At 50.3% G+C, this 22,187-nt stretch overlaps 2 protein-coding genes across 5 annotated transcripts in view; one reads left to right on the top strand and one right to left on the bottom strand.

Moving 5' to 3' along the window:
* Positions 1-9,529, top strand: part of CACNB3 (calcium channel, voltage-dependent, beta 3 subunit) — a 13,906-nt gene extending 4,377 nt beyond the window's left edge. For 2 of the 4 annotated variants that reach the window (XM_014548641.1, XM_005877357.2), the window contains exons 2-13: positions 4,124-4,246; positions 4,466-4,588; positions 5,070-5,185; positions 5,461-5,525; positions 5,739-5,758; positions 5,952-6,032; positions 6,217-6,275; positions 6,440-6,549; positions 6,813-6,964; positions 7,170-7,265; positions 7,381-7,530; positions 8,151-9,529. In XM_014548641.1, coding sequence (XP_014404127.1) covers positions 4,124-4,246; positions 4,466-4,588; positions 5,070-5,185; positions 5,461-5,525; positions 5,739-5,758; positions 5,952-6,032; positions 6,217-6,275; positions 6,440-6,549; positions 6,813-6,964; positions 7,170-7,265; positions 7,381-7,530; positions 8,151-8,465 — 1,410 coding nt within the window. In that variant the 3' untranslated portion in view covers positions 8,466-9,529. Of the gene's footprint in view, positions 1-6; positions 70-4,123; positions 4,247-4,465; positions 4,589-5,069; positions 5,186-5,460; positions 5,526-5,738; positions 5,759-5,951; positions 6,033-6,216; positions 6,276-6,439; positions 6,550-6,812; positions 6,965-7,169; positions 7,266-7,380; positions 7,531-8,150 lie in introns of those variants that run through there. The other 2 variants (XM_005877356.2, XM_005877359.2) reach the window with 2 other exon arrangements.
* Positions 9,530-10,589: 1,060 nt separating this feature from the next.
* DDX23 (DEAD (Asp-Glu-Ala-Asp) box polypeptide 23) overlaps positions 10,590-22,187 on the bottom strand; it is a 16,567-nt gene continuing 4,969 nt past the window's right edge. The window contains 16 exon segments of the mRNA XM_005877355.2: positions 10,590-11,468; positions 12,110-12,284; positions 13,229-13,337; positions 13,545-13,696; positions 14,121-14,260; positions 14,263-14,362; positions 15,101-15,278; positions 15,979-16,124; positions 16,420-16,645; positions 16,743-16,886; positions 18,331-18,443; positions 18,577-18,710; positions 18,973-19,111; positions 19,894-19,959; positions 20,068-20,161; positions 21,774-21,878. Coding sequence (XP_005877417.1) covers positions 11,245-11,468; positions 12,110-12,284; positions 13,229-13,337; positions 13,545-13,696; positions 14,121-14,260; positions 14,263-14,362; positions 15,101-15,278; positions 15,979-16,124; positions 16,420-16,645; positions 16,743-16,886; positions 18,331-18,443; positions 18,577-18,710; positions 18,973-19,111; positions 19,894-19,959; positions 20,068-20,161; positions 21,774-21,878 — 2,245 coding nt within the window. The 3' untranslated portion in view covers positions 10,590-11,244.

Here is a 22,187-nt window from a genome sequence, read left to right as displayed (position 1 = left end):
CGCTCCCCCCACCCGGACTCCCCCATGTATGACGACTCCTACGTGCCCGGGTTTGAGGACTCGGAGGCGGTGAGTGCCCACGGCGAGGGTGGGGGCGGGGAAGTTGGGTGACGCCTCCTCTGCCTTGGACCCTTCTCCCAGTTCAGTACTTTGAACAGACGTCCCAGGAGCGGGGCAGGGAATGTCGGGGGGCGCTCCAGAGAAGTGGGAAGATGGATTTTCATGTCAGGGGCTCCCCAGTCCCAGGCCGAGGCAGCGGTTGTGTGCAGGGAGGGGGTAGTGTGGGGGAAAGACTCGAGCAGGTGTTTCCAAAGCTCAGGAAGAAAGGTAGAGGGGAAAGGGGCTTTAGACATGGCACACAGTCTGGAGCTCCCAAAGGCGGATGTGTGAGGTCTGAACACAACCGCTACAGGAGAAGCTGGGTCTCTTGGTTCCCAGGGGGACAATCCAGACCGGTGCCTCATGTAAAGGACAAATTCAGGGAGCTTGGGAGAACAGCAGAGGATCAGGTACCAGCCTCTTCAGACAGGAAGATCACAAAACTTGAAGATCTCCATGACCCCTTCTCCTGTGCAGCCTGAGCTTGCCTTATCTCCTCACCCTCCCTCCAGCCCAGCTTCTCTTCCAGGCTGGAAACTGGGCCCCCAGCACATGGGTGGGCCGGCTGACTGACCCCCTCCCGCCCATGCCTCCTGCTGAGGTGTCCTCAGAGCTGCGGGCATCCTGAGCTCCTGCTCTCAGCATGGAGGTTGGAGGTGAAGCCAGAGGAGCTGAGGGCCTGGGGATGGAGAGGAAGCTCTTTGCTCAGAGAACCAGGCAACCAATAAATATTTAATTCTCCTCTTTGCTTTTATCTCCTGACCCACTGAGACAAATCAGCTCATTAGGCAGTGATTCCCGGAGCTCAGAGAGAAGGAAGAGTGCCTGGAAAGAGGGGGCACGGACGGGGAGCAGTTATCTTCGCAGTCCCTTCTCTCAAACATCACGCAAGGAGAGGACCACTAAATGGTGGGAAGGGGTCCCATAGGTGTAAGGTAGAGCACTCCAGGGCTGAAAGTGGAGTGTGGAGTGCTGGAGTCTTCTTTCATCACTTGCTGCCAAACCCAGGATAGATGAGTGTTAGGGCTCACGGTGGGCAGCTATCAGTCCTTTTCTGGGGCTGGGCTCCTGCTGGGCCAAATTCCCCGCTGGGCCTCTAGGGCTAATTACATGGCAGCAGGAGCAGATGATTTTCAAGGCTCTGGTGGACACCTATTACGATGGTTGAAGAGACAGTTGGCATGGCCCAGGGGGCCAAGGTGAGCTTAAGAAGAAACCTCCCTGTAGGGCTGGAAGGCCCTAGAACAGCGGTTCTCAACCTGTGGGTCGCGACCCCTTTGGCGGTCGAACGACCCTTTCACAGGGGTCGCCTAAGACCATCCTGCATATCAGATATTTACATTACGATTCATAACAGTAGCAACATTACAGTTATGAAGTAGCAACGAAAATAATTTTATGGTTGGGTCACAACATGAGGAACTGTATTTAAAGGGCCAGAAGGTTGAGAACCACTGCCCTAAAAGGTTCTTCCCATCCCTAGTGAGAAGGCAAGAGCTGCTGTAAGGTAAAGACTGACATGTGGATGGTGTTGGGAGCAGTCTGCTAACCCATCACTTGCCCCACCCCTCTCTGGTCCCTGGATCACCCTCCTCCACTTTCCTTTCTCTTGCCTGGCTCCTTGCTCTCTCTCGGGCCCCCTCTGAAGCAGTAGGAGGGAGATCAGGCTCTAAATAAATCCACCGGCTCATCTCCCTCCTCTCCTTCCCCCGTGCCAGGCAAGAGTGGAGCTGCAGCCTGCCCACACACTCACCAGGCAAGGGGGGCACCACTAGGGCACTGTGCCAACTCCTGGCAGCTCCGAAGTACTGAGCCTCTGGCCGTTTTGGCATAATGGGGTAAGGGAGGCAAGACCCCAGATAAGGCTTGGCAAAGGCATCCTGGCTTCCCTACGTGAGACCAGAGCATGAGAGATAGGTGAGTTCTGAGGACTTGGGAATAAGGAGAGGGGTTTCATTCTGAGCCCAATTCATTAAACATTTAGGGAGAGATCCTGTCATTCCCATCCTAGGGCAAGAGGTCAGGTCATCCAGATGCTCCAGGCAGGCTTACTCTGATGATTAAATTGGGCTGAGAAACTGGAGAGCGGAGACTAAAGGTTAGACTCCTCTCAGCACAGGTCTGGGCATCTAGGAGGCATCTGAAAGGTGCTTATCAAAGTGAGTGGTCATCCTACCTTGCCTCCTGCCTCCCAGCCCGCTGGGCCCTATTCCATGCACGCAGCCGTCTCCCACTGAGGTACATTCTGTATCTAAGACCCCTGGAAGGAGGTTTCCCTCTCTACGGACCATGTAAAGGTTCTTCCTGGGGCTCAGCCCCTCTTTATCCAACTGCCAAGCCAGCCTTATTTTGTTCTCAAGAGAGATGGGAAACAGCAGGCAGACTCTACTCCTCTGTAAAATGAGAGACTTTCCCCCACTGTGCTATCTGCATGTTGTCTACCACAACATTGACTTAGCTTAGGCCCTAGGGCCTGGGCTGACATCAAGCTGACCGGCCCCCTTGCCCATGGAGGGGCTGGAGCAGAGGGCATGGCGGACAGCAGTTTGTCTTCCCCACTGAGAGTCTGGCCTCTGCTGCCTTCTGTAGGGAGTCATGCACTGCGGGCTTGAAGGAATGTTCCTCAGTCCGAGAATGTCCTAAACCCCCTTCCGTACTCACACACACATTCCCACATGGACTCCTTATCTAGGCTCCAACCTTATCTCTGCCACCTGCACCTCAGAATTGATGGAAGTATCACTGCAGGTCTCTGATCATAAAGAGGGGAAACTGGGGCAGAAAACGAAAGATTCCCTTTACCCTAAACTGGGGGTAAACCCAGACATCCTGACCTCTGTCCTCCTGTCCTAAGGCCCAGTTTCTCTTGCTCATTTGTGCATCTTCCTCACGGCCTTGAAGGTGAGCTCTGCAACCCTCCAAATGCATCCTCATTGCCCAAAGACTCTTACTGTGGATAAGACTCAGACACTCTCCTGGCTCAGGTTACCAATGACCTCCTCCCTACATCCCCAGGGTCCTGCTCCTCCACTGGGTTGGCTGGCACCAACTTGGCCTTCCTCCTGGCTGATATCCCCTTGGGGGTGAGCTGGGAGCTATCAGCCAGGTTGTGGGCGTGGCTCAGCCTCACAGGCTCATGGAGATAGCTTTGTGTTGCCTTTAGTCTGTGTCCTTTTTTTTTTAACATTTTTTATTGATTTCAGAGAGGAAGGAAGAGAGAAAAACATCAATGAAAGAGAATCATTGATCAGCTGCCTCCTGCATGCCCCACACTGGGGATTGAGCCCACAACCCAGCATGTGCCCAGACCGTGACCTCCTAGTTCATAGGTCGATGCTAAACCACTGAGCCACACCGGCCGGGCCAGTCTGTGTTTTGTTTGCTGCCCACACCTGGCCATTTGCCCCAGCATGTGTGAGAGAAAAGTGGGGATAGGGAGAGTAGAGAGGAAGAAACTCCCAGGAGTTGGCAGCTCTGTGTCCTCTTCACCCTGGAAGGATAGGGACTCGGGGAGATGAGATCTAAGGGGTGGACGGCTGTATCCTGACTCTCAGGAACAGTGCCGTACCAACCAGCATCTCCTGACTGTTCCCAACTGGCTGTTCATCTGCCAGTCATTTTAAAGCGGTAACGTCTAGGTGGCTTTGCAGGCTGATGTGAACAAGAGGGCTGGGTCGCCTGGATTCAGAATTATCTTCAATATATCATCTTCAAGACATCTTCCCTCTGCCTTGGAGGAGGAGGTGGTGGAGGGGAGGAAAGGGAGGAAGGAGGGAAGTGAAGGCTCTATTCAAAGCTGCAGTATTAATAGGCTTCGGGGGAGGGGGCAGATCTTAGCACATATGGATTGGGTGGCACTCCTGCAGCCCCAGATATACTGGGGCCCTTTTCAGGGAAATTGGAGGGACTGTTGGGGCCCAGCCACCTCTGTGGACAGGGAGAGGCTGGGGTTTGTGGAGGCACTGCCATAGGGTTCCAAGGGTGCCCCTTGAGCCCAGGGATCACAGCCTCTCCCCCATGCCAGGGTTCAGCTGACTCCTATACCAGCCGCCCATCTCTGGACTCAGACGTCTCCCTGGAGGAGGACCGGGAGAGTGCCCGGCGGGAAGTGGAGAGCCAGGCCCAGCAGCAGCTGGAGAGAGCCAAGGTATCTGCTTGTGAGCTGGGGGCAGAACAGGCCAGGCTGGGTGGAAGCTTGTACTCGGTCCTACGTCCCTAGCAGTCAGTGGGCAGGATGTACGTGAATGTGAAAGGTTGTGTGTATGTGATGGGTTGAATGGGGCCCCCACCCTCTGCTGATGGGGCAGTGGGACTGGAAGGGTGCTCTGAGGCTCCCCTCATTGGCACTGATGGCCAAATTCTCTAGCACAAACCTGTGGCATTTGCTGTGAGGACCAATGTCAGCTACTGTGGTGTACTGGACGAGGAGTGCCCAGTCCAGGGCTCTGGAGTCAACTTTGAGGCCAAAGATTTTCTGCACATTAAAGAGGTGACCACCCACACCCCCCAAATAGAAGCCATTTAATTTCCCTCCTCTTGCCCCAGTTCCTATCCTCTTAGTTTAATCCTCAGTCTATAAACAAGTCCCCGAACTCCTCAGCTTTATCCTTAACACACACCCATGCACCCCTTTTATCCAAAAACCCAACAATCCTCAGGGTCTCCATACTTCTGAGATCTGGCTTGGGCCTCAGTCTTCACATGTGTAAAGTCAGCAGTTAGATTAGCTGCCTCTTAGGTCCCCTGCAGGTGACAGCTATGATGCATCACGCTAAAATCTTGGGGTGGCTCAAACCTGGCTGTCCTTCCCTCTGGTACCTTCTCCTGCCCCCCCCCCAACCCCTCACCCCTTATGCTGCCTTGGTCAGACCAGCTCTTTGAATACCTCCCTGGCTCCTCAAGCTGGAGAGCCAGAACTGAGGCCTGTGCCTCCTCCCTCACCTCCCCTTTCTGCTCCATCCCACACCCAGAAGTACAGCAATGATTGGTGGATCGGCCGGCTAGTGAAAGAGGGCGGGGACATCGCCTTCATCCCCAGCCCGCAGCGCCTGGAGAGCATCCGGCTCAAGCAGGAGCAGAAGGCCAGGTGAGAGCAGGGCTATGACTCAATAAACATTCCCTGCCCCTCTCAACATGGGCACTTTACCCGGAGTCCACTTTACTACACATGCATACATATCCCACCCCCCTAAAATACACACTCATTCCCACCTATACACATTTACACTGCACAAATATGCACGCATGCACACACAAATGCACATGTCACGCCTCCCTCACTAGCTAAGATACAAGGAAATGTATACAACTGTTAAATAATGTGGAACATAGGCGCTTACTGACCTTCCTTTCTCCTTTCAGGAGATCCGGAAACCCTTCCAGCCTGAGTGACATTGGCAACCGACGCTCCCCTCCTCCATCTCTAGGTAGCCTCCCCACAGCCCACCTATCCTGGGTAGGTGGGTCACCAGGACACGGGGCAGGGAGATTTTTCCCCAGGTGAACTGTGTGGGGCGGGGTTGGGGAGGGGTCAGAAGTGCTGGCAGAAGCCCAGTGTCTCCCCTGGGGAAGGGAATACATGCCCCCAGGGCCTTTTCCTCTTTCACCAACGTTAATCTTTTATTTCCTTTTCCAAAAAGCCAAGCAGAAGCAAAAACAGGTGAGTCAAGGAAGAGACCAGGGCTTGGGGGCTCATGGTCATGGCTATAGGAACAGGCTTCCGGGCAGTCCTTGTGGAGGGGCAGCAGGACAGGGAGGGCGGGAGCCCAGAACTTCTGAACTGGCCCCACACCAGTCAGCATAGGGCAGGCCAGCAGGCCATGGCTTTGCTTGACCTCACGTCAATTCTGCAGGCAGAACATGTTCCCCCATATGATGTGGTGCCCTCCATGCGGCCTGTGGTGCTGGTGGGACCCTCTCTGAAAGGTTATGAGGTGAGAGGAAGTCCTTGACCCCAAAGATCACCTTTGCCAAGCCTGCCGTGGGAAGGCCCCAGGGACAATGGGAGGGGCCCGTGTGTGGAGGGGATGGGCTCCAGGGCCATGCCTGCTGATGCTGCCCTTCTCCAAGAAGGCCCTCAGCCAGTTCCATTCCGTTCCCCTCATCTCTCCCACCCAGGTCACAGACATGATGCAGAAGGCTCTCTTTGACTTCCTCAAACATAGGTTTGATGGCAGGTAAGCTGCTCTGGCCTGAGAACCAGAGAAATCATTGCTTCCTAACATATGTCTATAGCAAGGTCTTTTCTAAAGGGAAAGTTAGGAATTAGGAGGTCCTGTGTAAGGAGGGGCCTAGAGCTTGAAATTTAGAAGTGAGCTGTGATTCTCCACTGCCACCCCAGGATCTCCATCACCCGAGTCACAGCGGACCTCTCGCTGGCAAAGCGCTCTGTGCTCAACAATCCTGGCAAGAGGACCATCATTGAGCGTTCCTCCGCCCGCTCCAGCATCGGTGAGAAGTCCCCAGCTCCTGCTTCTCTGCTCATGCAGGCCTTCCTGAGAACCTTCCTCCTACCTTTTTCTTTCCCAACTCTTCCTCTGCCTGCCCCAAGATTGGCAAGAACACACCCCAGTCTCCTCAGTCCCCTATTCTTCTGCCTGCCCAGGCCTTGATGAACGCCCTCTCCCTCCATCATTGGGGAGGCCCCCTAGCCCCACTGGAGGAAGTGGGGGGAGCCGCCGGTGAACACTGTGGCTCACTTGCTCCCTCTATAGCTGAAGTACAGAGTGAGATTGAGCGCATTTTTGAGCTGGCCAAATCCCTGCAGCTGGTAGTGTTGGATGCTGACACCATCAACCACCCAGCACAGCTGGCCAAGACCTCACTGGCCCCCATCATCGTGTTTGTCAAAGTATCCTCACCGAAGGTAAGCCAGCAGCAGAGGTGGGGGAGGCCCCCAGGGCTGCCCTCCTAGAATGCATCACAGCTTAGCTCGGCCCCTGCCCCACGGCTCCTGAGTTCCATTTTCCTGTTGCCAAATCACAAGTGGGGGACATGCCCAGTTCCTTCTAGGCCCAGCTCTGCCCAGGGCTCCCAGAGACTCCAGGCCTCACTCTGCCCTTTCCCCTCAGGTACTCCAGCGTCTCATCCGCTCCCGAGGGAAGTCACAGATGAAGCACCTGACTGTGCAGATGATGGCATATGATAAGCTGGTTCAGTGCCCACCAGTGAGTGCCTGGGGCAGCTGCTCCTGTGCCCTCTTGCTTTTCTAGGGCTGGGGCAGTGATGGAGATGGGGCGGGGACTGCTGCTTAGAGGAAGCCAACATTCCCCCTTTCCCTAGGAGTCATTTGATGTGATTTTGGATGAGAACCAGCTGGAGGATGCCTGTGAGCATCTGGCTGAATACCTGGAGGTTTACTGGCGTGCCACCCACCACCCAGCCCCCAGCCCTGGACTTCTGGGTCCTCCCGGTGCCATCCCTGGACTTCAGGTAGTCATTTCCAGTTGGCACTGATGTTTAGGCTAAGCCAGCCAAAGCAATGCCCCCTCCCTGCCCAGAGGCTTGTCCTTGGCCTCCAGTTTGAGCTAGGGCAGATGGACAAAGGAACTCCCTGATGAGAGAGGGAATACATCAAGAGGTTACTTTTCTAAGGCTCAAAAGAAACATACTCTCAAACTTTGCTATTTTTTTAAATCCTCACTGGAGGATATTTTTCCATTGATTTTTAGAGAGAGTGTAAGGGAGGGGGAGAGGCAGAGACAGAGAAACATCGATGTGAGAGAGACACATCGATTGGTTGCCTCCCGCACCAGGGCCAGGGATCGAGCCTGCAACCAAGCTACATGCCCTTGACTGGAATCGAACCTGGGACCCTTCAGTCCATGGGCCGGCGCCCTATCCACTGAGCCAAACTGGTGAGGGCTCTCTGGTCTGTCTTGAAGGCAGAGTCTGAATTTTGCTGGAGTCAAAAGCTCCAGTTTTCCATATCTGAAGAGGAAGAATAAGGCAGTATGCTTCCCTCCCTTGCACTAGTTCCTCTACCCAGGAACGGAGGGTTGAGGGGGGTGAGGTCTGTACTGCCTCACTTAGAGCTGGTGTGTTACCCCCAGAACCAGCAGCTGCTGGCGGAGCGTGGCGAAGAACACTCACCCCTTGAGCGGGACAGCTTGATGCCCTCAGATGAGGCCAGCGAGAGCTCCCGCCAAGCCTGGACAGGATCCTCGCAGCGTAGCTCCCGCCACCTGGAGGAGGACTATGCAGACGCCTACCAGGACCTGTACCAGCCTCACCGCCAACACACCTCTGGGCTGCCTAGTGCTAATGGGCATGACCCCCAAGACCGACTCCTCGTCCAGGACTCGGAGAACAATCACAATGAGCGGAACTGGCAACGCAACCGGCCCTGGCCCAAGGATAGCTACTGACCGCCTCCTGCTGTCCTACCCTGGCAGGCACAGGCACAGCTGGCTGGGGCACCCACTCCAGGCAGGTTGGCATTAGACTGGCACTAGGCTGGCACTAGGCTGAGCCCCTCACAACCCCTTGCCCAGCTCCAGGGCTGCCTGTGATCCTAATGTTCTGGGAAAAGCAGGGTCCCCCTTACCTCCTGGGCAGTGACACCCCTAGCCTCCCATTCCAGGTACTAGCTGTGTGTGCTGCAACCCTGGCACCTTCCTCTCCTCCTGCACAAGAAGCTGCCCCACTGGGCAGTGCCCTCAGGCCAGGATCCCCTTAGCAGGGACCTTCCCATCAGACTCAGGGAAGGGATGCCCCCTCAAAGTGACAAGAGGCTGGGGTGTGGGCAACATGACATGAGGAAGAAACAAGGCTCCTGAGCAGACACAAGTCCTAACAGTCAGAGGATTCAGGCTTTGTGCTTTGGGGTCTGAGGACCTCCACTCACCTCACTGCCACTCGAGAAAAGAGACAATCAAAGCCCAACAGGGTGGCACTCCCATCCATCAGCTGGGGAGGCATCTACCTACAAGGCTGGAGTAGCAGGCTGGCTGGGCTGGGGCCAAAGGCCTTACAGCTGAGGGTCTGGAATGGAAGGGCTCTCCTCACCCTGCCAGGAATCTTCCTAACATCGGACGGGACCAGGGACAGGAGCATAGTCAAGCCAAATGGTGGTAGGGAGCTGACCCGAGTTGAGGCTTTGGGAAGGGAGGGCATGTGTAGCAGAGACCGTATGGAACAGCTTTGGGGGCCTCCTTGCCCCCCTCATCCTTTTGCTCTTGCATCCTGTCATTTCTGTTCTTGGCCCTCATGCCTCCCGGGGCACATGGGCCCCAAACTTTATTCCCTCATTCCAGCTGCCGCTTGTTATGTTCCGGTTAGGTGGGGAGAGACAGGACACAGTGGACAGCCCTCAGAGGCCCTGTCTACCTGGCTACCCTTGCCTTATGGCTCTAGTGTGTGACCTACAGAGCATGCTCCACAAGACCCTGACCCACCTCACTGTCATCACTAATAAACACCATGCACAGTCCTTTGGGCTCCTGTTCTGTCTGCCAGCTCAGGTGGCCGGTTCCTCATTGTGTGGCCCAAGTCGAGAGAAGGCAAAGAAATGTCCTGGCCTTTCTCTCACAGAGGACCCACTGAGTGGGAAGGAGAAAAGAAGAGCTGGGAAGAAACTGTATTCCCAGCCCCCCCCCCCACTATGCCCTCAGGCCCAGGTGCTGGAGGGAAACATTCAGCAGCACAGAAAGGACTTGTTTTGGGAGGTGGGGAAGAGGCCTACTCACAGCCTCCGCTGTCCCTGCCTCAGGCCCTATAGTTACAACCTAAACGCCATGTATTTGCCCAACAATTTTAGAGTAAGGAAGAACAGAGGAGTAAGATGGTACTGGGGGAGGACCCAGGCCCTGCAGCCCTCTTTTTACAACCTAACTCATCACTCCTTGAGGCTCCTGGTGCCCACCGCCACCCCCTCCCATGAGCAGTGAGCTCAGCAACTGGGGAGCCACAAGCAAAGAGACTGAAAGCTGGGTGTCAGGCACACAGCACCAGGGGGCGAGAGTGGTCCCATTGTGCCTCACCTGCCAGTTTCATAACTGCTTTCCTTTCTCACCCTGTGGAAAGCTCCCTAAGGGCTATCCAGGCCAGAGCCACACATTTAGTGAGGCTAGAGAAGGGGAGGAAAGATGCATGAGGATACTGCCGTCATGGCTTTTCCAACCCCAACGTGCCTCCTGTAGACTTGGACTATCAGCTGAGATCCTAGGCCAGTGATGGCGAACCTATGACACGCGTGTCAGAGGTGACACGCGAACTCATTTTTTTGGTTGATTTTTCTTTGTTAAATGGCATTTAAATATATGAAATATCAAAAATATTTGTTTTACTATGGTTGCAAATATCAAAAAATTTCTATATATGACACGGCACCAGAGTTAAGTTAGGGTTTTTCAAAATGCTGACACGCCGAGCTCAAAAGGTTCGCCATCACTGTCCTAGGCTCTGCTACAGATGTGATTTTCTTTCATCTCCCAAGTCTGTCTTCTGTGGTACCAGGGAGCCTCTGGGAGAGGAAGTTAGCTAGAACTAGATACAGCCTTAATATTCATGTATTTATTCTCAGAACATACAAACTCATCTTTTCAGAGAATAGAAAACAGAAATTTTATTCAGTGACTTCAAGATGGACACAGCCGGCTCACCCTGACCCACATCTAAAAAACTTCCCTGGTTGAGGGATGCCCGGGGTGCACAGCACCCCTTGGCACAGGGGCCGTGCACAGCTCTAAACAAGGCTCTCACCTTGTTTTATAATCCAAAAGGGCAAATGCTATCAAAATGACAATAAGAGTCCAAGGTTCATAATCCTCACAGTGCCGATCCCCTGGGTCATCTAGGGCAACAATGTTGCTGCAGCTTATGCTGTGCGAAGTGTCAAGTCTGTTCGAAGAAACCCTCCCAGCAGCCTGGAAGGCAAAGCCATTGGCTGCCCCTGACACTGGCCATCCCCAAGTCAGCCAGAGGGGCAGAGCTGGGCCCAAACCTGTGGTAATTTGTTCTCCCTGTCTCCTGCAGCAGCTTCCCTCCTTTGCAGCCCACGCTCAGGCCTTCAAACCTGAGGGTCTAGCCAAGCAGTCTGAATTTTTCCTAAGCCCCCATAAGAGTGAGGACCTGGAAAGGGAGATGTGAGGGTCCTGAAGAACAGGCTTCAGAGCCTGCCTTGAAGCCGGTGGGAAGAGTGCTGTGTCAGGCAAAGATGGTCTCTTCCCGGCGCTTCTTGGTGAGGATGGTGCCTGGTTTGTGCTGGGCATCTGGGTGGTTGGCTAGCTCTGGGGGGCAGGAAGACACCGGGCTCTCCAGGATGGCTTGCTTCAGCTCATAGAACACAGCAGAGTCCTCTTTGGTGAGGAAGGTGATGGCCACACCACTCTTGCCTGCTCGTCCCGTTCGGCCAATGCGGTGGATATAATCTGGGGAAGGGGGAGAGGAACGTTACTCAGGGAACCGGGCCAGATGCCCTGGTGAGCAGTGTCTGAAGCCTCTACTTCTAAAGGCATCGTCCTCCCCACACCTCCACAGGCAGGAACAGAGCTCATACTACCTGAACCTGCACTACCCACCGTGTTCTCCCCACAACTACTACTGATGGGGTCATCCTACCACACTAAGACTGAGGGGCCAAGTCCCATTATCTTCCACACCCCAAACACAGTGTGCTACCCCCAGGTACTGGGACAACACGCCCACATGAGATAGAGTAGGAGCTCGCCCTGACCAGTGTGGCTCAGTTGGTTCGGTGTCATTCCATTCACCAAAAGGTTGCTGGTTCCATTCCTGGTCAGGGCACATGCCCGGGTTGCGGGCTCAATCCCAGGTAGGGGGCATGCAGAAGGCAGCCAACTGATGTTTCATTCTCAATCAATGTTTCTCCGTACCCCCCTTCCTCTCTAAAAATCAATTTAAAATCTTAAAATAAAAGAGTAGGAGCTCTTCTCACTGGGACACGCCATTTGAGAGACAGCCGTGAGAGATGGCAGCAGCACCCGACTAAAGGGGAATGAGACAAGGAGTGTCCCCTTCCCCAGACTGCAGCCACTTTCCTCACACTTACCTTCAATGTTTTTGGCCATATCATAGTTGACCACCATAGACACATCTTGGATGTCGATACCACGACCTGCCACATCTGTAGCCACCAAAATGTCCTTGGCCCCAGCCTTGAGGTTAGACAGTGCAAATTCTCGCTGCTCCTGGCCTTTTCCACCATGCAATGTACAAGCATTGTACTGTTGGGAGAATGGTGAGGTGAAGAAAGTGCAATGGAATCATGGAAAGATACAGAAGTTAAAAGGGAGTAGGGACAGAGAGAGGGGGTTTCAGAGAGCAGCAGGTAGAAGGAAAAGGGAAAGGAGGCAGGAGAAAGAATGAATGCAATTGAAAGAAGGAGAGTACAGGTGAGCTGAAGAATGGGTGGGAGAGAACAGGATGTGGCATGGCAGAGAGCACCAGGGCAAGGTCAAAGGTAAAATCAGGGGTGAGATATGAAGCCACACAGATTAGAAGTAGAGAGGATGAGGGTGAAAGATGAGGGTAGAAAGCAGAGACCAAGAAGTTTAAGGAAGTTTAAACACTAAGTATCAAGACATTGATCTACTGATCCTCCTGACCACACTATCCCCTCCCCGAAACATTCATAAACACAACAAACTTTGACCCATCCTATTTTACATCCTCAGACCCTGCCAGAATACCTGTCTCAAAACCTCTCCCTAGCTGGGCCAGTGTAGCTCAGTGATTGAGCACCGACCTATAAACCAGGAGGTCACGGTTTGATTCCCGGTCAGAGTAAATGCCCAGGTTGTAGGCTCCATCCCCAGTAGGGGGTGGGCAGGAGGCAGCCAATCAATGATTCTCTCGCATCATTGATGTTTCTCTCCTTCTCCTTTCCTCTCTGAAATCAATAAAAATATATTTAAAAAATAAATAACTCTCCCTGGCCCAAGCCCACCTGGAGGAAGACCCAAGGGAGCTCTGGCAGCCACTACTGGAATGGACAGTCTTAGTCCTCCGATCTCCATCACACCTCCCTTTTCCCTCTGGCCCTGACTTGTTCAATACTGGAGAAATTGAAAAATGGGTGAAAATTGAGAGCAGGAGCCTAGGAAGGGCCCTCTAATTTCAGAAAGTAACACCAAAGAGACGGGACTTTGCCCTCCCCCGCCAGACACACCCCCATCTTCTCCAGGGATTTGGCCAAAACGTCACAGCCTTTCTTTTGGTTGAGGAAAATGATGATGGGTGGGTCAAAGCCTTGCTCCAAGATTGCCAGCAGCTTTTTCCTGGGGAGAAGAGAAGAAAAATGAGATGCACACTACCTCCTACTCAAGTGAAATGCCCAACCCTGATCTACAAACACCAATTCCAGGCTCTTCAATGCCCATGGCACTGAACAAGAAAACAAGGCAGAACAATCGCCCTTCAGCCACCACTCCCACTGAAAAGGCTCCTTCTCCACCCCATTTCCCCTGGCTCAGCTGTCCCCATACCTCTTCTCTGACTCTGACATGAGGAAGACCTTCTGTTCCACACGTTCATGGGGCTTGCCTGCAGAGCCGATGTACACCACAGCAGGTCGCCGAAGATAGCTCCGGGCCAGACGCTCCACGGCTGGGGGCATGGTGGCCGTGAACATGACCGTCTAGGAAAACAGGACGCTCAGCCTTGGGCCCAGGAAGATACAATCACATATCCTACCATCGCCACAGGCAGTACAGCCCAGGCTGAAGAATCTAAAATAAACCATGTTGTAAACTTTCATAGCCACCACCTTAGGAAATAGTGTCCTTTGCCTTCCCACTTCTTTCCTTAGTACCTGAACTTGGCATCTCATGATGATAAGAAGGGCTGAGGGCATTGGCTAGCATCTATAGTGGACAGTACCGTGACTGTTTGGAATCATTTTTCCAGGGTTAAGCTAAATGGCTACAACTGTCAGAGGACTGCATCTAGGCAGGCCTCACCATTTTGGAAACATGTACTCTGAGCCCATGTAAGGCAAGAAGGGCCCTAGAGCAGGTCTGCCAACTTGCCCAAATCTTCCCAACCCAGGGAAGCAGCCTTACTTGGCGGTACTTATGTTTTCCTGACTCAAAGTTGGCCAACATCTTCTCAGGGTCCTCAGCCTCATCCGTGTCCGGTTTCTGGTTGGTGACAGGCATGTGCTCCAGGATCTTCTGGACGTCTGGCTCAAAACCCATGTCATCATCCTATCTGCCTCATCCAGAACCACGTAGGTACAGCGGCTCAGCACCAGATAGCGGTTTTCCAGCACATCAATCAGACGTCCTGGGGTAGCAATCACAATCTAGAGGGTATAGTGGAATCATATGTAGCCCCAGCAGATACACCCTTCTTCTCTCTTCTGTGAACTACCCACTCACTTGGACAACAGAACCCCAATGCTAAGAAACTTAGACCCCCAACCTCTAATTATGTTTGGCAGTGAAGGTTCCTGAGAATTGGCACAAAATTGCTTGTTGCTATCTTGCATTTTTTCAGGAATGAATGGGGTCTCTGAATAAGATATAGGGGTTAGACAGAGGAGGAAAAATCAGAAGAAACTTTCTTAGATGGAAGAGAGACTAAGAGATATTGTGAAGGGGGTTATATAAAATAATACACTAAGAAGTCTGCAAAAAACTCAATTCCTATATCAGACTTGTTATAAAAAGCTCTCCTTCCCTAGCCTGAAAAGGTAGCAACACACAAAGTCAATGACTTGGTCTGGCAGTGATTAAGGGCACAGGATTTGGATATGAATCTCAGCTTTGCCCACTGCCAGCTGTGTGACTTTGGACAAGTTATTGACCGGAGCTTCATCTGCATCTGTATAATGGATGTTCCCCTCTGTACTCTCATATGGTTGTGAGAATTACTGACATGCACAGTACAATCCCTGGTGCATAAGTTCTCAATAACAGTAGTACATCTATATAACCCAGCCCTCTTCTTCATTTGACTGAATGTCTGTGGCAGAAACTAGAAAAAGCCCCAAAACAGCACAGTCTAAATGGTGGGCTGGCTGCTGGCCAGGTGAACAAACCTCACAACCCATGCGCAGCCTGAAGCCCTGGTCTTCTCTGGAGATGCCGCCAATGACAGCCACAGTGCGGATGCCTAGTGGCTTCCCAAACTTGATGGTTTCTTCCTCAATCTGCTGAGCCAGCTCACGGGTGGGGGCCAGAATGATAGCATAAGGGCCCTGGTCTGACTCTTCGATCCTGTGGTAAATGGGGCATCCCAGTTTCATGAGTTTTGGTTCCCATGCAGCCACAAACAGGAGCAAGACAAAGTCACACTTAAGAGCAGCTATGGAAATGGAGAGGATGGTGGGAAGAGGGTGCAATGATCTCCCTTAAAAATCAGAGATTCCAATATGTATAACCCATGGACACAGACAATAGGGTGGTGAAGGCCTGGGGCGGTGGTGAGCTATAAGGAGTCAATGGGAGAAAAAAAGGAGACATATGTAATACTTTCAACAATAAAGATTAAAAATAAAATTAAATGTTTGAAGATTAAAAAAAGAAAAATCAGAGACTCCAGCTCGGCTAGTGTTGCTTAGTGGTTGAACATCGACCCATGAACCAGGAGATCATGTTTCGATTCCAAGTCAGGGCACATGTCCGGAGCTGCGGGCTTGATCCCCAGTAGGGAGCATGCAGGAGGCAGCCAATCAATGAGTCTCTCTCATCACTGATGTTTCTATTTCTCCCTCTCCTTTCCTCCCTAAAATCAATAAAAAAGAAAGGAAACCATGGGGGCGGACTAGAGGGGATTAATGGGGGGCAAAAGGGGACATATGGAATACTTTCAACAATAAAGATTTAAAAAAGAAAAAAAAGAAAACCAAACACTCATTTGCCACTTTCACCATCCCTACCCAGTTAAACCACTCCAACTGGTAACAGATGACCCCACCTGTCAATTTTGGGAAGAGTAGTGATCCAGACCAGCAATGGAATAAGGAAGGCTGCTGTCTTGCCACTGCCAGTCTCAGCCACACCAATGATGTCACGATTCTGTAGCCCAATGGGAATTGCCTGACGCTGGATAGGTGTTGGTTCCTGCAGTGACCCAGAGAGAGTAATGGGTACAGGCAGAATTATACTACCTGGGCTACTGCCGATAGAGTGGGCACATATGCTAGCACAATGGGAGGACACCAAGCCTAGTTCACAGGAATGGGGACCTGAGAACAAACACAATCACCGAAGGCCAATACTTCCACCAGGAAGTAATAGACAGTATCACCTTGGTGCCCTCTGGCAGAGAAGGCACCCAACAGTCAAGGCACCAAGTTTGTATCCCCTACAACATAGGAACATGCCAGGTCTTCTGAACCAATCTGCCCCTCCTCACCTTGTAGCCACACTTATCAATGACCTCCAAGATGTGTGGGGGCAGAGAAGAGTCTTTCCATGATCGGATGGGATTAGGGATCTTGCCACCTTTGGTGGTAATGCTGTAGTCCTCACGGAAGATCCGCCAGTCCCTGTCCGTCATCTCATCTAACTTCTTCTGGGACCAATGACGATCATCCCAGCGCTGCTTGGCTTCCTTCTTACGAAGTTTGCGGAGTCTTGCCCTGGAGCAGGATCATGAGGAGTAAGTGGGATCAGTTTCCCCAACTCCTTTCTGTACACTCTGGGCTGTGCCCAACCACCCCAGCCCTGACCACTCACTCCTCCTGCTCCTTTTCTTCCAGTGTCCTCCTCTTCTCCATTAGGTCTCCATAGAAACGTGACTGTTCTCGTTTCTGCTGCTTTAGGTCGATGCCTGCAATGAAGCCTCGCCCCAACAACTGCACCTGGTGCCGTTCTTTGTACCTGGGATTGGGACAGAGGAAGAAAAAAAGGAGCTGTTACAGCAGCAGGAGGGAAGGGCAGACTACCAATATGTACATTCCCCTTCCTAGCCAGGGTCTTTCCTCACGCAGAGGGTTGGGTTAATACTAGTTTATCAACTTCCCCATCCCAGCTTATCTTAATCCTATCTCTACAGTCATTGTTTCTCTCTACAACTGACAGACAACCTACGGAATGGGAGAAGTTATTCGTTAATAATACATCTAATAAGGGGTAATATCTAAAATATATGAAGAACTCAGGCTCTCTGCCATGTGAAGATACAGTAAGAAGATGGCCATGTACAAATCAAGAATACTGTTCTCACTAAACACTAGATACCCTGAATCCTTGATGTTAGATTTCTCAGCTTTCAGAATTGCAAGAAATGTTTGTTGTTGAAAAATAAATAAATAAAATATATAAAGAACTCATACAACTTAACACCAAAAAGACAAACAATCTGAGTAAAAATATGGGCTGAGGACCTGAATAGACACTTCTCCAAAGAGAATATACAGATGGCCATTAGACTCATGAAAAGATGCTCAACATCACTAATCATCAGGGATGCAAATCAAAACCACAATATCATCTCACATTTGTCAGAATGCCTATTATCAAAAAGTAACAAGTATTGGGGAGAATGTAGACAAAAGGGAACTCTTGTACACTGTTGGTGGGATTACAAAATTGGTCTAGCCACTATGGAAAACAGTATGGCAGTTCCTCAAATAATTAAAAATAAAACTAACATATGACTCAGCAATCCTACTTCTGAGTATTTATCCAAAGACATCCAAAACACTTAACTGGAAAAGATACATGCACCCCTATATTCACGGCAGCATTATTTACAACAGCCAATATATGGAAGCAACCTAAGTGTCCATCAATAGACAATTGGACAAAGAAAATGTGGTACACATATACAATGGAATATTACTCAGCCATAAAAAAGAATAAAATCTTACCATTTGCAACCCATGGATGGACCTAGAGGGTACTGTGTTAAGTGAAATAAGTCAGACAGAGAAAGACAACTACCATATGATTTCACTTATATGTGGAAACTAAAAAAACAAAATAAATACACCAACAAAACAGAAATAGACTCATAGATACAGAGAACTGATGGGACAGATGGAAGGGGGTTGGGGAACATGAGTGAAAAAGGTGAAAGAATTAAGAAGTACAAATAGGCAGTTACAGAATAGTCATGGGATGTAAAGTAGCACATAGAAAATATAGTCAATACTATTGTAATAACTATGTATGGTCTCAGGTGGGTACTAGACTTATGGGGGGATCACTCTGAAAGTTACATAAATGTCCAACCACTATGCCATATACCTGAAACTAACAGAATATTGAATGTCAAGTGTAATTTAAAAAAAAGATCTAGTTTAGGCCTGAAGCCACTCACAGTGGGTTGTAGTCGATAGATGTGTCCTCAGATGCATCCCACTCAAAGACAAACTTGCGGTCATTGAGATGCCTCGTTCGGCGCCGCTTCTTAATGCCACCCAGGTAACGCTCCTGCCCACAGACAGAACGCAGAGCCCATCAAGCTTGAGGCCCAAAGCTCGCATGCAGAGATCAGAATGGCTAAATAATTAAAGCTCATTTGTGTGTGGGGAGTGGGGAGTGAAAACAGAACCAAGGCCTGCACCTTAATGGCATGCAGTTCCTTGCTCTTATCCTTCTCCTCCCGGATCTTCTGCCGCCCTTCCTCATCCTCATTGCCATTGGTCTCCCGTTCCATCCTCTCCCTGCGTTCCCGTCGTTCTCGCTCCTGAGGGTCTTCTGCAGACCAAACAAAGCAAAGCTACAGAAGAGCTCAGTGGAAATAAAAAAGAACATGGCAGGACCCAGACAATGGACACCAAATGAGAAAAAAGGGAGATTTATGAGACAAGGGAAATGGGGGATATAACAGAAAGATACTTTTCTTATAAACTTCCCCCACCCTTTCCTCTTCCAAACTATAGAACAAGTTTCTAGCTCTTCCTACCCCATCCCACCCATTTCTTTCCATCCGGGGGCCACAGGGGGTAGGAAAACGAACCCAACATTTTCCTGCCCAAGTCTTGAAACTGTTTCCTTTTCTTCCTCTCTTCTTCAAGCATCTTCTGCCGCTCTTCCACCTCCTGCTGCCGTCGCTTCAGGGCTTCCGCCTCTCGTTCTGCTTTGGACAGGAACTTGGGCTACAAAATAGATGGGAACTGTAAACAAAGGAGCTAGAACACCACTGATGTTTGGGAGATGGCAGGGAGCTCAAAAATATTTGCTCAGGCATTAAACCTGTTAAGAAAAATACAAACAGGCTTAGGATCCTGTTATGGGCTGAATTTTGTCCCCTCAAGATGCATATATGGAAGCCATAACCCCCAGTACCTCAAATTGTGACTGTATTTGGAGATAGGGCCTTTACAGAGGCACTGAAGGTAAAATGAGGCCCTTAGGGTAAGTCCTAATTCAATCTGACTGGTGTCCTTAAAAGAAAAAGAAAAAATTGCCCCAGCTGGTGTGGCTCAGTTGGTTGAGCATCGTTCCATGCACCAGGAGGTCACTGGTTCGATTCCCAGTCAGGGCACATGCCCAGGCTGTAGGCTCAATCCCCAGTAGGGTGTGTGCAGGAGGCAGCTGATTGATGTTTCTCTCTGATCGATGTTTCTGTCTCTCTCTCCCTCTCCCCTCCTCTCTGAAATCAATAAAAATCTATTTTAAAAATATATATTTTTTTAAAAATTTGGACACATATACACCAGGAATGCGCATGCCCAGAGGTAAGACCGTGTGAAGACAAAGACATTTATCCACAAACCAAGGAGAAAGGCTTCAGAAGAAACAGCCCTGCTGCCTCTTTGATTTCAGACAACTGGCCTCCAGAATGGGGAGCAAATAAATTGCTGTTGTTTGAGTGACCCAGCCTGTCGTGTTTTCTATGGCAGCCCGAGCCAACTAATACAGACCCTCAAGTTCTTACCTTAGCCTCAGCTTCTTCCTCAGCCTTTTTCTTGGCCAGAAGTTCCTCTAGGGATAATGGCTGGGCCTGAAGATAAAACACAGAACTTCAGTACATAAAGGCTCTATCCCTTTGAAGATCACAAAATTGGGCTTGAATTCAAGAGGAAAATGAGAAACCCTTCCTCTTGCTTGCCTTAGGCTTCTTATCACCATGTTCATCCTCGTCATCCTTCTTAGAGTCTCTGTCTTTCCGAGATTTAAAATCTTTTCCTCGTCCAGGAGATAAACTTTAAGAAAAAAGAACAGAAAAGGTCTATAGCTGTCTTACCCCAGCCCCTGAATAGGTCACCCAAAAAGAGGATGGAAGTTTTCCCATGACTCAGCAAGACTGGCCCAGGGTCACCCACAGGACTGGATGCTTCCTTTGCAGGCATGGTCACTCTGCCTGCTCTGAAACACAATGATGGCCCTGTCTTGGTCCCAATCTACCTGAATCTCCTTTTCTGAAACTAAGTTCTTCTGGCAAGTGGGTCTTCACTTTAAAATATTTCCAAATATTTTGATGTCAAAAATATTTCCTCCTTGCTGAAACCGGTTTGGCTCAGTGGATAGAGCGTCGGCCTGCGGACTAAAGGGTCCCGGGTTCGATTCCGGTCAAGGGCATGTACATTGGTTGCGGGCACATCCCCAGTGGGAGATGTGCAGGAGGCAGCTGGTCGATGTTTCTAACTCTCTATCCCTCTCCCTTCCTCTCTGTAAAAAATCAATAAAATATATTTAAAAAAAAAAAATTTCCTCCAAATAGCAGTTGCACATTGAAGGGAAAAAAATCCTGCTTCATAATTCACAGTGAATTTAGTCTACACAGCCACTCATATACACCCTTCCAAGACACTGCTATATATGTCCCTTCCTCATTTTCCTTACTATCAGTCATAGCAATCCTTTCCCCACATCTGCTAAAAGTGTAATCTTCAAGAGATCTCAAACAACTTTGTTATAAGAATTCTGTCCTTTGCCCTGAATTCTAAGTACATATTGGGGCCAAATAAAAACTCTGCATAAAAAGTTTCCAGAAGAAAGCTATCAACACTAGGGAAGCCCTAGCCAGTTTGGCTCAGTCGATAGAGTGTCGGCCTGCGGACTGAAGGGTCCCAGGTTCAATTCTGGTCAAGGGCACATGCCCAGGTTGTGGGTTCAATCCCCAGTAGGGGGGGTGGAGGAGGCAGCCAGTCGATGGTTCTCTCTCATCATTGATGTTTCTTTCTCTCTTTCCCTCTCCTTTCCCCTCTGAAATCAACAAAAAAATTTTTTTAAAAAAAAAAAAAAAAAAAAAAAAGACACTAGGGCATTAAGCTATTCCCAAAAACACATGCTGTATAACCTGGGTAGAAAACTGAATGGTTCAGTGGAGCTAAAGGAATGCTTTGTAGGCTGGTAACCTTTTCAAACTCATTTCTAAATTCTAAGAACAAGCTGACCCTCAAGAGTTGTGACTTCACTAACTGTTATATGTTCTAAAGACACATGCCTTCTAAAAAGGACAGCTCTGTCCAACCGGCGTGTCTCGGTGGTTGAACATTGACCTATGAACTAGGAGGTCATGGTTCAATTCCCGGTCAGGACATATACCCAGGTTGTGGGCTTGATCCCCAGTGTGGGGCATGAAGGAGGGAGGCAATCAATGATTCTCTCTCATTACTGGTGTTTCTATCTCTCTCTCCCTCTTCCTTCTTCTCTGAAATCAATAAAAATGTATTTTCAAATAAAAATAAAAAAGGCAGCTCTTTAGCAACTGCCAACAGGATCCACTAAGGAAAATTTACCTTCTTACAAAGCTGACCAAACTCAGATGCAGAGAGAAGGAGATGGGAGCATTCCCCTCATTCCCTCAGGTACCTGGATCGTTTCCGGTCCTTGTCCCGTCTGTGCCCATCCTTATCCCGATCGCGGTCCTTCTTATTCCGATCCCGCTCCTTATCTCGCTCTCGGTGCCGTCGGTCTCTGAAGACAACAAATTTAAGAAATCACTGGATATTTCCAGAGTATCGGGCTCCACTGCAGCCTAAGAAGGTCCCATGATCTTTTCTCCCCAGTAAAATGTTACAAATTGAGAAATGTGTTTCTTGGGGAAGTTATGAGGGGTTCTAAGATCTTACAGCTCAGAGTTGCACTGCTAAGTATTAATGGCAATGATAGAACATGGACTATATGAACAGATGAACTAAGTCTGGACCTTTTGAGCTAATGAGGCTCTAGGTCAGCCGTGGGCAAACTACGGCCCGCGGGCCGGATCCGGCCCGTTTGAAATGA

Source organism: Myotis brandtii, unplaced genomic scaffold (genome assembly GCF_000412655.1).
Source record: "Myotis brandtii unplaced genomic scaffold, ASM41265v1 scaffold517, whole genome shotgun sequence".
In the NCBI taxonomy this organism is placed as follows: Eukaryota; Metazoa; Chordata; class Mammalia; order Chiroptera; family Vespertilionidae; genus Myotis; species Myotis brandtii.
The sequence above is the reverse complement of the archived record's forward strand: the minus strand, read 5'-3'. Positions and strand labels throughout refer to the sequence as shown.